The following is a 17,875-nucleotide window of genomic DNA, read 5'->3' on the forward strand; positions in this document are numbered from 1 at the left end:
GTTTTCTTGGCATTTTTACGATGTCTTTCTCAGCATTTTTACGATGTCGATTCCGACCAGTTGACAGAGCACGTGCCTGCGCCTGCATAGCCATGCATGCTAGCGCTAACATCGCATAGCCGTGCACAGACTAGTTACCGCATTTTCATAATTGGCTCCTGCGCGGCGCGGCGGGAACCAGTCGTCGCCGCATTGCGCTTATTACGCACGTGATTATAGACATCGAATTGCAAAGATAGTACATGTAGTTGAATCGCGCAGCGAATTTGTAAAAATAACGGAGGTTTCTTTTGAAAAAATAGCGAATGTAAGTAAGAAAACAATAAATACAAGCATTTTTTTGATGCAAAAGGGTTGTTGAGAGGTATTTTGTGAAGACAGACAAGACATAAGGTTTTTATTTTTATTTATTCAATCTTTTTTTTTTTTTTTTTTTTGGAATTGCCGATAAAATTTTTAGGGTCGCAGCCTAAAAATAGGGTCGGTCGGGTAACCGGAAGCAGAACTATTCTTTTTTTTGGCCTGATCCGTTGTTGTGAGGTCAGTACATATCAGTAAGCCAGTGAGCAAAGGTTTCTCGCAAATATTTTCAATGAGCAATTTTTTTTGGTTCACAATTTGAACAGAAAACCCCTAAACTGAACAATGTCTTCCTGAAATGACATCACAGCAACAGCGACCTCAATTGTCCGAAAAAAGCATGGGCAATTTTAAATGTTTAAATAACTGTACGCTTTCAATACAATTAACCAAAAAGGGATGTCAAATAGTTTTTGGCGAGCTGTAGGTGGGGGATAGGGGTTGGAGTTGGAGTAGGGGTTGGGTGGGGATGGGTATGACTGTGGGTGGGGTGGGGATGGTAGAGGGAGGGTGGGGGATTCTTGGTTGGGGTTGGGGGTAGGGAGGGGGTGGGGTAAAGATTGGGGTGGGCAAGGATGGGGTGGTACATGTACACACGTGTAAGGACATTTGTTGACTTTATGTTTGCATTGAATGACCATTTACATCATCCTGAATCCTGATCAGTATTGTAGTCGAGGCCACAACCGCCGAGGCCAAGGCCGAGGCCACAACCTCCGAGACCAAGGCCGAGGCCAGCTATCAAAACACGTAATAAAATATAAATCACTAAAACAAGGCTAAGATTATGTTGGAGTTTTAACATCTTTTTAGTTGAATTCACTGAGTTTTGGAGTGCCTGGCTTAAAAATGTACAGCTTGCAATGGGTTCCTCTTGTAGGGAGTCCGGCGAATTTTATTTTTTAAAGAAAGAAATCTCAAGTTTTGTATTAGGTCGGCAACTTTTCTTCCCTCCCTTGAAATTTACGAACGTAAAATCCCAAATATATGTGAAGAGTGCAAAACTGTACTTAACCTAGTTATAGGCTTGCATTTATGTCTACGATGTGAGACACAAAGGTCAGTTTGGACGTTCACCAACCGACGTATTTCCGTTACCTTCCAGTCTAGTCCCCGAGCGGCAATCCTTCCGAGCCTATACCTCTATACTCTACGGTGAACCGAAGATGAAAATCTACATCCAAGGTCACAAGGTGCATACCAGACGTCTTGCCTACACACTCTACAAACCAAAGTGAGTCCATTGGCAGTTTGATCATGATTAATTTAGCGGATAGTTTTCATATGGTTTCCCATGTTAGTATAGGCATGTGTTTATTTATTTATTTATTACATGTCTTTTACCCAGGGTATGCCCAAACAGTTTTAAAATGGTTTCCATTGGGGCCCTGCATACAATACAAATGACTACACAATCCCAACAACTAAAATGTATTCAGTAGCACTGAAAAGTGGAGAAACGAAACTATAGAAGCCTTAAACATGCGCTATTTTGATGTAAGCGCTAGTGTACTTATTGATAAACATGTACACCTAATTCTTGAATAGCGCCCACTAGTGTAATATGGTGTCCATCCCCCTCCCCCCCCCCCCCCCCCACACACACACCTTCAAATACTTTTACTAAAAAAGCATTTGCTAAAATCTGAAAGAATTTGCTTTGTTTCTATTTACCTTTTGCTAGACTATAAGCATTTACTTTTTTCGTATGAATAAAAAAGAGTATATTGTAAATGCTTCATTTTTCAATATTTACTGTTCATTTTCCAAAGCAAGTTTTCAAGGAAGCAAATACCTCTGTCCAAAATTACTGCATTTAGTAATGTTAAGAGCGTAAAATTAATTTTAAAAGTTCATAAAGTACATATATGCCTTTCACTTTATTTCCAATCACATTAGCGCGTAATTTAAATACTTTTTAATTATTAATTTCATTACTAGAACAAACTGCGAATTGATACTGTGAAATTTCGATGCAAAAAAATTGTAGGCCTATATTGAATTTTGGTAGGATTTTACCCGCTCAAATATGTGTCTTTATTTTATATGCAAATGTCACTTCATCAACACAAAAGAGACACTTTTGTTGACAAACAGTCGTCCGTGCAATCAATCCAACAAGCAAGAAGCAATTGTGAGCATGATGTCTAGTGAATGCTCAACAGTAAAAGAAAGCTTTTATTTTTAAGGACTGGAGCATTTGCTTAAGTAAATGCTGAAGTAAATGCTTTTACTTTTTGCTTCAACTTCTTAGCATTTGCGATTTTTTTATTCATACGACCCAATGATCTAGTAACTGGTGTATTTAAAAACGTTCAATGTCAAACGACCAATAAGTCTTGGAATGTATGGGTCAACCTGTGGGCAGGAAGGTAATTATTTTGTTTCGAAGAAAAGAATACACACTGTATTATGTTGGTGTACATGTATAATAGTGTGTACAAGGAAAAGCTGTGAGCAATGCATTAAGTGTAGAGCACAAATTGAACAATCAGGAGGATTAGTCATTATGTTATACAGGAAAACATTTAGATGAATGGATAATTAAGAACCGATAATATTAAAACGCTACACATTAAAACAATCGTTTGCTGTGGAATTAAAAACAAACAGCCAGAGCACATATATTTCCTGTAGGACCATTCAATCGAATTATCCTGCTTGCTACAACGTTAAACACTGGCTTCATGTCATATTATGTTGCACTTCAGTAACTATGGTAATATTCTGCATGAACTTTCATAGCAACATCTAGGGGTACTCAGTTGGAAGTGTTAACTGACATGTGTAAAGCAGTTAGTGTATGTAACAGCTGAATTCGTTTGTTTTTTTATAGTGCACTTTGTATAGTGCACTTTGTATAGTACATGTATTTAGCGTGAAAACCTAAACATCTGGATAGCTAGTGGACACACCATTGTCGTTATGGATTCATTCTTTTAACTTCATTTTGTTACGACTCATTTGATTTTTTTATGATTTCTAACCGAGGACAGTTTACCAAACGAGAAAAAGTTAAGAAGTTTTAGTCAGAGGCCGATAGATTTTCAATTATGTTGGAAACAATGGATGATGCGTTTGATGACCAGAATTTGTCTTCACAAATTAAAAAAAGCAAGCCAAATGAATTACATTTTCGAATTCTAAAAAATACCAGCGAAATCTTTGCCAATGTTTCATTCTCGTAAATACCACTTGGTTATATACAATTAGGCTGTACAAATACACGTCCACACGCTTCAAGACGAGATCAGAACTGAAGACATCAGAGGCAGTTCATCAGGCTAAAGTTGGTGAGTTCCAAAAATCTCAGTATTTCATCAGTCAGTTCGCAGAATGTTATGGACAAAGTGTTTTATTCAATTTCTGACCTTGTACAGTGTACTTGTGAATTCTTCCGACATATAAGTTAACGTTGTGTTTAGTCTAGATATTCTTTTTACGATTGTAATACGATGTAGTGGTTTGTATTTTAATTGAAACCAATTTGTTTTTGGACTTTTGTAGCCAACGAGAAAGCTAGAGAAGCCGAGAGTAAAGCTCGAGATCTGGAAAAGAAACATGGGCAGGGAGGTCCGAAGGACAAAAGGGTTGGTATAAATATCGTTTTTATTAATTCACGTCTTTTATTCATTAATCATAAATCAACAACAACAACAACAACAACAACAACAACAACAAAAAGACATGGAGGAAACGTAGAACGTCATGAACATGAAAGACGAATCAAAAGAAAGGTCTAAATGTCAATGAAGCAAGTATACTAGAAATTAATGTTGAAACAAAACATAAAATGGTCTGCAGAATTGACAAATTAAGTATATAACAATTTAGCATAACAAGAAAAGCATAAACCAGGGAATAATGATTACTTGGCTAGGTCAGTGGAAAATTTTAAAGTGGGATGGGCGATAAGAAAGAATACCTTAATCCTGAGAATCAAACAGGGCTGTATTTTGAGTAGATGATAACGAAGGACGAGACCAGTGCTGTTTTTGACAGGTGAGTGGTAAGTTTTCTTATTTCGGATTTTGTCATCAGACATCAACCATTTGTTGCCATGAAATTGTACCTGTTAATTATTATAACATTTTAACTATAAGTACCGTTGCCATGTAAGTAAGTTCCAAATTGTGGTAGTTTTAATCTGAAGAAAACTTAATTGTTCGTCTGCAGGCTATGACCAGGCAGGCTCAAACCGAAGCCTTTGAACTCCGGCAACGTGCCAATATCATGAAGAAAATATCAGAGAAGCAACAGAAGTCGCTCAAAGAGCCCAAGACGATCAACTTCCACTTTGGTATCAACCTTAGCAATCGAAGATATGATGGTGTCTTCATCTACAATTGCGGCAGACTGATCAAAATGTACGAACGGGTTGGACCTCAAGTGGACGGAGGAGTGTAAGTTCAGTATGAATGTTTGACTGGAATGACCTTCATGAAAAATTGAGTGTTGCAAATAGCTAAAATTTCTACTAGTCTATACAGGTTTATAGGAAATTCAGTTTGAAGAAAATCGATGAAAGTTGAAGAGTACATATATCATTTTACATATTAGCACTACTCTATTCTTGTTTTAAATATGGATATGATAATTGGGTGTAAGTGGTTTATCTGAGTTTGGCACAACAAAATCAACATTATGCACATTTTTAAAACATCTTTAAAACTTATGTAAGAGGCAAGGCAATGATACCACCTGATTAATTAGTTATTCATTTTTGCAACACTGTACAAAACACAAGAATCAAACAAGTAATACTGCATGAAGTGTTATAACAAAATTACCAGTTTTGTCTTTTATTTATCACATAGGCAATGTAGTGGAATTGTTGGGTTTGTAGATGTGCCATACCTAGTGCTAGAACCCACACACAACAAGCAGGACTTTGCAGATGCCAAAGAATACCGACATCTATTGAAGGCAATGGGGGAACACATGATCCAGTATTGGAAGGATATCAACATTGGTTTGTATTAAAGAAGCTTTATCCTGATGAGATAATTTTTGTTTTTTTAACCCCATGCGCCCGGGAAGCGGTCATGGCCGCGGCCGCTAATCCTCATTGGAATGCAGTCGCCAGCTGCGGTATGCCGTGGCACACGGCTAGTGGGTAGTTCCACAGCTGCTGCTTTTGTGCAGTCCCGCCACCACACAAAGGCTGTGCAGTCATGCGGGCCACTTGCTCTATGTGTGGAGGAATGTCCCCATTATAACCCGTGCTTAAGGGGTTAATATTGGGGTTCGTGGTAGATGCAGCACCATCAGAAATCCATACGAGTCAAGTTGGTTTGACAGATGCGTCATCATTGCACCGGTGCACCATTATGACAAACTTTGAGGTCTTATTTAATGTTTCCACGACTTTCAAAACTTCCATCAATTTCACAGCTTGCACATGGTTTGAAAAAAAAATACATGTACATTTCTAATTTGTTTGTTCATCTATCAGGAATATTATTACCAACGAAATTTACCCGTATTGGTACATGTGCCCATCGTTCTTATGGTCAGTGTACATCCCCTTTGCCCAAACCTGGACCCAGGATTCACGCATAAATTGAATAGCTTGTTAAGGGTCAGGACATCTGACATAATTTGGTGGAAGACTGATCTTCACTCTGGTTCTTTGATAGGAAACTACATTGTTAGTGCTATAGGACAGAAAAACAATTTTAGGTAAAGTAGATAAACCTTCAGATCAGACTAGGGGAAGGTCAGAAAAAGAGGGAAGGCAATAAAAAAAAAAAATTATTTTCTTTCGGTTTTTTTTTTACCTTGTAATTTATATTTAATGCTCACTTGACATTGATCTTTTTTCAATTATGTGATATATTGTAACGAAACCAGAACCAAAACCAACTTCTTTAACCATTCGTGTGATCAACAGCATCACTAGGTGTGACAAAGTTCTGGGAGAACTTCGGCTATGTCAGTCACAATTGGAAGGACCCGCCATCCGACGACCCCAAATTTGTCAGGAAGAGGGCCATGCAAACACCGGTGCTGGTGCAATGTGGTGAGTTAACCAGGGACAGATTCAGGTTTTGAGGGGAGTATAGGGGACTTGTGAATGAAAGAGCTACGTGTATAAAGAATCCAGGGACGTTTGTGAAATCAAGGAGCTTTTTTTCCTGCATTCTTGTAACTTTTTAGAGAGATTGAAGGGAATACAAGGCGTCTCAAACAAAATTTTATTCTGAGGAAACTTTTCGTGTTTTTTGGTAACAAAATTACCATAAGATGATAGAGTGTTTCTTTACCCTTGACTGGATTTTTGTTCTGTGTGATTTGGACCTTTTGTTTAAAAGTTACGGCAAAGCTTGTGAAGTCTGTCAAAATATGTTTGGGCCACTTTGTTATTGTTCCGTGCGGTATGTGAATGCCTTTCATTGGAGCAGATAATCTGAAAAGTTGCCCAACTTGGAACTCAAGTCATTTCATTTAATCGACTGTATCTCTGGACTGGGGTGTCCAAATGAGATGGGCTAAAGATCATTATGTAGAGACTATAAGGATATACGTTTTGCAAACAGAGAGTGCTAGTATTTTTGAAATTTATGGATGGACTGCTACACTTTTGTTGACACACACTGTACATGAATATAGAGTGTTTGAAACTTTTGCATAAACTGTATGGGCAAATATCGAGATCGGTAAAGTATCCCAGATTGATGTAAATGTATATCTACCTCTTAGACAGTAATGTTTTACACTTCCTTATCTTACACTTCCACTATCTGGTATGAATTCAACCAATGTGCAGTCACAAACGCTACATTCACAATCGTACAGCTTTCCTTGTCAAACTTTGCAAACACTTTCTTGATTCAGCCGTAACTAAATCTCATAGATGAGCCAGTAGAATTCACCCAAGTGTACAACCACAGCAGTCCACAAACAAAGATCTTTCCACTGAGTTTGAAATGGACCGAAAACAAAGTGTATTGATGTTATTGTCCCTTCCCAAGAGACCTCACTCTAAAACACCTTTGATAAAACGAAGAAGATATCTGGTAATATTTTAAAAGAAAATTGTAATCCTAGGATGGTCTGATGGTCATTTAATGCATATTCCATATCTGAACAGTTATTCTTGTGTTAGTATGCGGCATGAACTGTTACATCTATAGACCATTATCATATTGCAGCCATTTCATTTCTTTCCCATTCAGATCAATGTAACCAAAGCGAGGCTGGAAGGAAAAATAGTCTGGTTCCTTTTTGCACAAAAACATTATCATTCAGTATTGTTATTGGATACAGGGAACATGTCTAACATGGTGGAAGCATGATAAAGGTCCATTTGAATTGTTTTGATTTGTTAACCCATTGATACAGTTTGTTTTACTGAAATGCATTCAGTGTGTTATTTTGGTTATCAAATGATCTCTCATTAATTAACTGTGCTGTGTATTCTGTTTTTCTAAGATGCTTGCCTGAAGTGGAGAATCATGCCGTTTTCCAGCAGTAATATCAACCGTGTGTTTTCTGATGACTGGCAGTGCAGTATGAACACTGATAGCACACACAACAGGTCGAATAGCCATCCATTATTTTAGCATTCGTTTCTGATATACATTCGTGTGGGGGCAGTTCGGGGATTCATTACCAATGAAAATATTGATACATATTTGTATTGGTTATGCCACTTTATATGGGGAGTAAGGCCCAGTGGTTAGGGTTCGTGACTAACGATGAAAAGCTCAGGGGTTCGAATCCAGCTGCTGGCCATATGTTGTGTCCTTGGGCAAGCCACTTCACCCCATGTGCCTTGCTCCACCCAGAGGTATACATGAGCAACAACATTAGCTGCGGAATTCCATGCAATGGATTTGCATCACATCCAGGAAGACAGGCATTATTCTTGGTCGTCTTATGCCATGGACACTAGAGATAAAGTCTGGCTCGATGAGACATTTGCCTTGGATATACTTGACATGATTTAGACAGATTTTACTTATTTTACTGAATACTCAGTATTCCCTGTCACAGTTGGACATCACAGGTTCACAATTTGGAAACCTACCAGGAATATTACAGGATATACAATAACTACATTTGTATTCCATTATATCACAAATAAAAGAAGGTCCAAATATTAAATCATACAGAGGTGATTGGAAACAAATCCCACCGGATATATGGAGCTGCTGGACAATACATTAGCAAATATATATTCTAAGCAAAAAAGTAGCTGGTAGCCCACCACAGCGGTATAAAATGCGTGGATTTTCTGTTGGTAGCCGATTTTTCATCAGCACTTATTTTTTTGCGCTTAGAACGTTTTGCTGCTTGGTTTGAATGAGGATGGGAAACAAGTCCATTTGTATAAGTAACAAAGATGAAAATTATTTCATCAAAAGATAAAGGATACAAAGATAAAAGAACAATCTTTCGCGTGAGTGGTTGAGATTGGCCATGATTTGTCTAAGGTCCATCATTTGCTGGTCAACCATAGGTGCTCAAGTGCTGAACAGAAGGTCCCAATCGCAACAGGTGTGTTCAAGAAAGAGGTCAAGTCGGCAGAGGAGCAGAAGAAAGAGATCCTAGAGGTTTGATTTTAGTTTTCACTCTTGTATTGTATTTGGCCTAACTTACGGCCTCTTCGTTTCAGTGAAGATTTTTTTTATTGTATCGTATACAGGTTGTTCCACACAAAAAACTAACATGTTGGGCATGTTTTCAGAAATCAAAATCGTGTCTAATGTATTGCTGAGTAGAATTGGTCTTCCCAAATGCTTTTTAGTTGGTTTCATTATAAGATGTTTTGTTCAAAAGATACATCAATCACAATAAGGAACTTGAAAAACTACTTGGGCTATTTTTTTATTTATCAAGTTTACAAATCAAAGCCGGTAGAATAAGTCGCACGTTGCTCTTGACCAAAGAAAATAAATTCTTTGTGTGTTTCTCTAACTGCGCTTTCTCACTTTCAAGGAAAGTGGCCCAAGACGATTTTCAAACCTTCGAGTTCGATGAAGCATATAGCGTTTGGGCCCAATGCATCGATTTGAATGAAATACAGTTTGCATAGTAGATTGTTACCTAACTTTAAGAGGTAATTTGAAATTGTTCCAATACTCGCATGAAATATACCTTTATTAATTGGTTTTCGATTGCTAGGTTTTTGTGGGACAACCTGTATACGTGAATTGTGTGCATGAACTGGAATGTACATTATGTTAAAACAGTTGAGAAAACTACATTTATTACAGAAAGGAATATGGAGTGGAATTTGTTGACATTGAATTTCATATTGCAATTGAATAAACTTACCCAGCAACAGCAAGTAAAACTTATAGTAACGTAGGGTTTGATTGGTTTTTCAGTAGGTAACCTTACAGAGATTTGCACAGGTCTAAGTTTCAAGCTTTCAGTGTAACATCTATTGGGAAACAAATGTTTACAAGGTAAACTATGAGATGGGATATTCTATTTAAGTTTTTTTTCACTCCCCAGGATATCAAGAAGAAGCAGGAGAAGCTGGGTAAAATCGAGGTGAGAAGAATATGATATTGACAATTGGAAAGGAATGGAGGTTATGGTTGTATTTATTATTTATTAATCATTATTAAAAAAAACAATTGAGGACAAAAGGAGGATATGGGGATTTTAACGTGAATGATAGATGTTTTGGATGTGATGATAAACATTGAAGGAAAGGGAATAAACCCTCGGGGCATATGGTTGATTTGGTCTTAATGATAAAGGTTATTTTTTTGTAATTTTTTTTTTAGGACCCATGGGGGGGGGGGATGGGGATTTAACATGAATGATGAATGTTATTTTGAATGTGATGATAGACATTGAAGCAAAGGGATAAAAAAGTGAAAGCGATGTTGGGGTTGGGCATCAAGGTCAGTGGCATAAATCTGTATCGGCGAGTGGGGGAGAGGGGGACGACCAAAATCCCAAAAATATTCCGGGGGGGGCTGGACTCCACATTACACTGGTGGCGCTCTTCCGGATATTGATGTATATCAATATGTAAACTCGCGCTTACATCAAAATGGCGCATTTTAATAGCTTTTGTAGTTTGTTTCTTCACTTTTCAGTGCTATTCAATACATTTGGGGTGTTGGGATGTTCGAAAAATACCTCAAAATCCGCATTTTTTTCCTCATCACGAAAAGTGGGGGGGGGGGGATGATTCGATGGCCCATCCCCCCCCCCCCCTGTAAAGCGCTTTACAAGAACTAAAAGACTATGTAGTAAGGAACAATTGTACAATGATAAAAGCAATACAAAATAACTACCACTACGTCCAATAAAACTACCTCGATCAAACAAAAGTTAAAAGGTAAATAACTAATTGAAAAAAAAACAAAGAAAAATCTAACTAAAGTTTAAGTAAAAATGTGAAGAAGGCAAGTCAAGTTTGGAAATTCCAAAAATGAGAGTCAAGTAAATTTTCTAAGTATTTCCTAACAAAATTGGAAATGTTTCTCAGTCCCAGATTTGTGTCCTATCATCATTTTTGCAATGACTGACCTTCATTGAGATGATATATGAAGAAAAAAAGCAGCGTCAGGTTGCAACATTCTTTTCCTTTAATTGTGTCTTTAGAGAGAAAAGAAACGTTCCTCCTGGTCACATTTTGCCGATGACGACTTCGAAGAACCTTACCAATACAGAGAAAGAAGAGTGAGGATGCTCTGAATTCTTGCCAAATAACATCATCGTACTTGGCTTTAAAATTCAACAGGCACTTTCAGTTATTGATTTACAGAACACATCAGTGCTGCTTCAGCATGTCACTTACTTGCAGTTGGTGAACGGAAATGACAGTACAATGCACAAGTGGAATTTCAACAGCCGTATTTTTTTGGTGTTCTCGCACATGCATTTACCTTTTTCTTTATTTTGTCCTGATTTGCATGTTCAAAATCTGAACCATATACACGTATGATGCAAAATTAGACCTCATGCAGCTAACTTTGTCTCGAAAATTATTATTTGGCACAGGTCCAACTGAGCTGTATAAAACTAATTTCATTAACCCTCATATGCAAACATACATTCTGTGCCAAGTTGTCCTTGCAGTTAAGATTAATCAAGTGACTGTTTTCAGCCCCTAAAAATTCCCAGCCCACAAAAAAGCAGGATTGACTGCCTTGAACTGATTAAGTAACTTGATACAGCTATGTTTTGACTCCCGGTGAGTGATAAAACAGCTGTGACCACAACTTGCCTGCTTTGTCTGTTGACCCAGTTTGGCTAGACCATGGAGGACAGACACAGTGCTTGTTTGACACATGATCTGTTAAAAGTATCGTATTGTGGCCATCTTGATTTTTTCCCATTCAAATCATGCAACGTAACCAAAGCAAGACTGGAAGGAAAAATAGTCTGGTTCCTTTTTGCGCAAAAACATTATCATTCACTACTGTTATTGGATACAGGGAATATGACTAAAATGGTGGAAGCATGATTAAGGTCTATAGCAGGGGAAGTGGAAGTGAATTTTGACTGTCCGTGACTGCTTAAATAGCAGGAGGTTTAATGACTTTTAAACATTTGTACAAGATGCTCTAGTTTAAAACCATCTGTTACTCCTCTCTTTGCCCCTGCACTGTTTTAAGATTACATGTACTGGTTCTGGGGTTGATTTGCTAACACTAACTAACCTGCCAAACCCACTTTTGATACTGACTATTATGTTTTTGCAGAATAAAGGATAACTAATATCACATGTGCAATTGAATCATCCCATGTACGAAAGAAGAAAGATATTGCAAAAGGCATCACTGACAAAGGGCACAAGAACATATGTTTGATAGCATATAGTTTATATAATCAAGAGTAATATTGAAGTCGCCACAAGTCAAAGTCAGGCTTTCATAATTCAAGTGACAAGCTTGACTTTAGTATTTTGTTGGCAAAGGAAGTCATTTGTCATTGTTTACCCCAGTATTTTTGACCTGAGTGTGATTTACCATAATGTTACCACAACAAATTAAAGGAGTTGGATACTTGTCAGAGGAAAATGACTTTCATAATTCTGTCACTTTCTGCACATTCCCCTCAATCAGCTCTCAATAGAACAAAAAAGTAATGGAAAATACCATCAGAACAGTCCATGCAGGCAAGAATTGTAAATACTGTTTCACTTATGTCACTCGATTGCTGTGTTGGAGTCTTTCATTCCATTTATTTATTTATTTATTTATTTATTTATTTATTATTTATTCGTTGTAACAATATGGTGAGATTGAACGATGCAACTTTACAACAGAGAGGCTAGACAACTGTTTTGGAGACTGGGTTGGACAGTGATGTTATGTTTTGGGGCACAGTAAAGTAACACAAGGGGATGAGGAAAGAGAACATAGTACATATGAGAGTGTGCAGAGGGTGAGATGTCTAATGATATGGATTTTGTATTTTTCTTCCCTCAGACATCACTCCCTTCGTCAACGCCACCAAAGCCAATTGGCAAGGCCTCACCTGTACAGAGCTACAAAGAAAAGGTAGGACTTGATCAGGCTGTGTCTAAAAGCTACAGTTACATCCAGAGCTAAGGTCAAATCCATTGTCAGCTTGCTCCCAAGAAGTTGTAATGGGCAAAGACATAGACAAAAATATTAGACAAGAGATTCTTTTATTATTTGTATTTATATCTTTCTGGTAATGAAATTGAGGATTCCTCAAAAGCGCCCTAGGCACTGTAGCTCGCAAGCCGGAAGAAACCTGTAGAGAGAAGACAACGAGAAGAAATAACAGTTTTAGAGGTTGGAGGAAAACACCAGAATTTTCTTCTGGGGAAAACCCACGGAATCAGGTAGTGACTGAAAACCCAATCCACATGTGGACCAGGGCAGGAATCAAACCCAGGCCACAGCAGTGGAAGGCGAGGAAAGTAACCACTGCGCCAACCTGATTCAGACAAAGCCTTACTACTTGTCACCATAGCCGCGGCCTCACTCGGAGGTCACTGGCTTTTCGCTGTAGCACCTGGTTCATGCTTTTTATAACCCATATTACCCATAGCTGTCTGGATATATGGAATAAAAATGTACTTGACTGAGAAATCATCATATCCTGTTTTTCTTTCTGATTTCTGACGGGGAAAATAAACTCCAAAGATGACTCTTGCTAGTGTGCATACATCCTTTTACAAAGAAACCCATGTTGTGTCCTTACTATTTAGTGTTCAAATTCTGAAATTGTTTGCCATGTGTTATATCAGTGACTAAGTTGCTAATGCCAAAGCCACTTCTAATAAAGGACTTGCGACCATCTCAGGAATTAAAAACCAGCTGTGAAACTTGTGTGTACTATTTAGTTTACAAATTCTGAAATTGTGTGCCATGTGTTATATCAGTGACACTGGCCAAGTTCGGGCAAGGACCATTAGTCGACTAGTGGTTGATTTGTGACGTACCTTGCGCCTGCGCACTGAGAGCAACGTGCGAACGTCTCTCATCAAACGCTGGTCAAAATGTCATCGCAAAACTCCTGGATCCTGGCTCTCTGCTAGCGTTATGAATGCGCGCGGCTATTGGTTACCAGCGAAGCAACCAACCCCAGTAGGCTGGTTCCAAATAGTCGACTAACGTAGTCAACCACCGTCGACTAGGCAGAGTTCGGGCAAACGTTAGTTAACCATTGGTCAACTATAGTCCTTGCGCGAACTTGGCCTAAGTTGCTAATGCCAAAGCCACTTCTAAAAAAGCACTTGCGACCATCCCGGGAATTAAAAACCAGCTGTCAAAAGAATTCATTGAAAGGTTGTCCAGTGAGAAACTATTTCCTAATGTGTAAGTGAGTTATTCAGGTATTCTCACACTCTTGTGTGTATTCAACAGCCTACATCCAGACCAATCGGCAAGGCCTCCCCTGTGGTAAATCAACAGCAGAGCAGAAGACTCTCTGCGCAATCAACAGCCAGTAGTAACAAGCCAGCCACTGCCACCGTCAGCAGGTATACCACACCAGCAGCCAAAAATGACAACAAGAAGACTGCCCCTATCGTTGAGAGGAAAGCAGCTTCAAGACCACAGGTAAAAAAATTGTCATCCTGTGGCTCTCAAACTTTAAAGGAAGAGTATATTATTTGTCATTTGTGCCTTTTTTTTCTTCGTTTGAAGCAACAAAAGTGCTCAAAATCTGAAGAAGGGTGTTTAACAACTAACCTGATGAAGTTTTAGCTCGGTGAATGATGTATGTTCTGAGAAAACAATATTCTAGGATCTTGATTTCAATTCAAAAGTTGCCGAGTCCTGTTTTGAATTACGCCCGAAATTATCGTCAGGGACACGTTCTCATGCAGCCAAATGCAGCTACGTGATATCACGCACTGAACCGACGAATTATAGCAACCACTTGCGCATGTGCATCGTGTCGACGCTTGCGCGCACCCATTCACGGCTTTGTCGAATAAAACACAAACTACTAACAGAAATTTTCAAATATGTGTCTTTTTAGAGGCATAAATTCAAATGACCTCTTTTATTGTTTTCTTCAAAATGACAGCATGCCAGGAGAGTAATTCACGGGGAGTTTATAGTGCCATCACCATCTTTAAACCAACTATGCTTTTCAACAATAATTTTGTCAGTTAACTTTTTGGATTGCTGCAAATGAAAAACTTGACCTTTCATTCAAAAGATGCTGATTTGAACGCAATACCTAAAAAAAAAAAAAGGGTTTATCCCTTTTTCACAAGGGCATGTGTGCACAAGGTTAAATTTAACACTTTAAGTGGTACTTGCGCTCTTCAACTAAAGCATGCAAAGAGCCTATATTTTCTGGTTTACTAATTTATTTCTTACAGGAATGACAGTCTAATATTTTATTTTTTGCCTGTGGTTAGAAAACGGCGCCACCGGCTCCGATTGCTAAAAAGGTGTATGCAACAAAGAGGCAAATTAGCTCCAGTACAACTTCTGCAGCTGAAGCAAAGAATGAGGTAATGATGAAGTATTTCAATCTGTGAAGGTTACGTCACTGTTTCCCTCACATAGCTTGGGTCTTCATGGACATCACTAGAGGGGGATGTAGCATACCAAAAGTATGGAATTCAGTTAAAGTCAGGCAAATTTATGTATTAGTATAGACCTTGATCATGCTGCCACCATTTCAGTCATGTACCCTGTATCCAATAACAGTACTGAATGATAATGTTTTTGGTGCAAAAAGGAACCAGACTATTTTTCCTTCCAGCCTCGCTTTGGTTACATTGATTTGAATGGGAAAGAATCAAGATGGCCACAACATGATAATGGTCTATTCCAATGACTAGACTCTTGAGTCATTTTGAACAACTGCAACTAGTCTTTTGCAGTGTAGTTGCTCCTCTTTGTTTCAATCGATCAGTTCACTTAATTGTGATCTTTGGAATTATTTGTTTCAACGAGAAGCTGGTCTGAAACAGGTATTTTCTAACTTACTAAGTTGCACCCTTTTTTTCTTCCATACAAGGACAAAGCTCCTGAACCGGCGAAAAAGCGGAGGCTGACCGGCAACTCGCAAATCTCGACTGATGAAGAGATGGACGTCGGTAAAGACGAGGAAAGCTCTGACTCAACACTGCCGAGCTGTGATATGCAGCTGGAGTCTGAAAGTAAGGGGAAATAGAATCAATAATGAGCATTGCGACACCCTGCCACCTACCCAACTTGTCAAAGAAAATGGAACCATGAAAAGTACCACCAAGTGTCATTTTGAATAATCAAATATAAGGATAACGTAGAAACAGGATGGGTGCCGTCGACGGTTTCCCCAAGACCAACTGCACCGAGCATGGCAAAGTGGTCCGTATATAAAGGCAATATTACATAATTTTATTACATGAGCTATCAGCTGAGTTTGGAAATTATAGAATGATTCACAACAAGATCACTGCCATTCCCCGAACCCTCCCCAGCTCCCAACATATCACATTATGAGAAGTCAGATGATTTTTACCTATTAACAAATGAAGCCCCATAAAATACTATTACTGCTCCTTAGTTCCTCTGCAGTTCATGATTATAACGAAATGACCTAGTGATACCTTTTCATTTAATAATTGGCTATAAATCAGCTTAAAAAGAAGACGTTGGCAAAGGGCAAAACCCACTGTAAAATTTACATTCCATCTTACTAAATGTTTGGTTGTGGTACCCACTGCTACACATGCCTCAAATTGGTCAGGTTACCCCGGCAAGCTCGGTGGTCTAGTGGTAAGACGTCTGCAGTGCTAAGCAGGAGGTCGTGGGTTTGAGTCCCACCTGAGTAAGCTTATGAATTTGTTCTTGCAAGCCCTTGGACAACAATGAATATTAAAGAGCGTTTTTAAAATATGTCGGCGAAGAGCAAAAATCCACTGTAAAATTACCATCTCCCCGACGCAAATTCCATCTTCAAAAATTAAAATCAGCCTATTTAAGCGAGGACTTAAACAGTATTGTAGTAAAGTACATTGCAAGGTGCTCACAAGTCTACCACAGTTTATTAAAATCCAAGTTTCAAGTCGCAAGCTATTCAATTGAACTGCGCTGTAAGACACTACCATGTCATTAATCCCCTGTTACTTGCAACTGGACTTGGAAGAGCCTGTATCAGTTCATATCTGTGACAAGTTCCGGACAATATGCGGAAATTGTATTGGGTATATTATAGTTGCAGGATCCTGAACAACTTTCTCGCAATCTTTCCTGCAATGAAGTTATCAGTGTTGGTGAGTCAAGCTGTTGCAAATGAAAATTGCCCGGAACACGGAGCCCTGAACCCAGACAAAGTGAATGATTCTAACAGCAAATTGTCTGGAACTCGTCCCGGATATGACTTGAGTTGGGCCTTAAATGGAATCGTGATTTATCTGACTAATAAGTACTCGAATTCAACACTAAAAATAAAAAAAAATTAACTTAGGTAAATGCTAGGCTCAAGCTAATACCCCACATTTAACCACCAGGTGTTGGTAAGCGAGTTGAAGCCCGCGTTGATGGCAAGTGGTACGCCGGCAAAGTGGTCAAAGTCTTTCAGAAACAAGACTGTGTCAAGTGGAAGGTCAAGTTTGATCAACATCCCAAGGACAAATACGATAAGAGGTAGTGAAATTTCAACCTTTTTTCAACCTTTGTTCCATTTGAAATTTGTTGCATAAAAAGTAAGATTTGTTGAAAGTTTTATCCAGGAGAGGTTACTTTTATTCTTAATGTAAACATGTTAATTCATTTTTAGCACAACCTCCATCACATGAAATTTGCACTTCCATGTATACCTTTGATGCTCGTGTACAGCACATACATGACCAAATCGAAATGTGTAACCCCAAATCTGGTCGTAATCCCTCACCGGTAATCGTAAGGATCAGTTCCTACTTCATGTCTTCATGCTAAATGTCCCGCCCATGGGACGTCGTTGCTAGGTAAAAGGGCGCCCTCTTTCGTTGGCGCACGGAGCCCATACGTTGGCAATAGAAATCTAATTGTGACATTTACAAAACTCTAACAACTGGACAGTGCTGTAACAAAAAAGAACTAGCCTTTTCTTATATACCTACCTTCTCGCCTACAACATT

The 17,875-nt window shown here is 38.6% G+C and overlaps 1 protein-coding gene across 2 annotated transcripts in view; it reads left to right on the plus strand.

The window, feature by feature from the left end:
* LOC119727697 (ATPase MORC2-like) overlaps positions 1-17,875 on the plus strand; it is a 39,658-nt gene that overhangs the window by 18,642 nt on the left and 3,141 nt on the right. Inside the window, exons 9-23 of one of the 2 annotated variants that reach the window (XM_038199714.1) lie at positions 1,466-1,594; positions 3,574-3,653; positions 3,868-3,950; positions 4,537-4,763; positions 5,178-5,332; positions 6,254-6,382; positions 7,795-7,900; positions 8,825-8,918; positions 9,826-9,864; positions 10,933-11,010; positions 12,765-12,836; positions 14,175-14,369; positions 15,182-15,277; positions 15,790-15,931; positions 17,267-17,402. In XM_038199714.1, coding sequence (XP_038055642.1) covers positions 1,466-1,594; positions 3,574-3,653; positions 3,868-3,950; positions 4,537-4,763; positions 5,178-5,332; positions 6,254-6,382; positions 7,795-7,900; positions 8,825-8,918; positions 9,826-9,864; positions 10,933-11,010; positions 12,765-12,836; positions 14,175-14,369; positions 15,182-15,277; positions 15,790-15,931; positions 17,267-17,402 — 1,761 coding nt within the window. The remainder of the gene's footprint in view (positions 1-1,465; positions 1,595-3,573; positions 3,654-3,867; positions 3,951-4,536; positions 4,764-5,177; positions 5,333-6,253; positions 6,383-7,794; positions 7,901-8,824; positions 8,919-9,825; positions 9,865-10,932; positions 11,011-12,764; positions 12,837-14,174; positions 14,370-15,181; positions 15,278-15,789; positions 15,932-17,266; positions 17,403-17,875) is intronic. The other variant, XM_038199722.1, reaches the window with a different exon arrangement.

The sequence above is a fragment of the Patiria miniata genome, unplaced genomic scaffold, assembly GCF_015706575.1.
Source record: "Patiria miniata isolate m_02_andy unplaced genomic scaffold, ASM1570657v1 HiC_scaffold_1, whole genome shotgun sequence".
NCBI classification, from domain to species: domain Eukaryota; kingdom Metazoa; phylum Echinodermata; class Asteroidea; order Valvatida; family Asterinidae; genus Patiria; species Patiria miniata.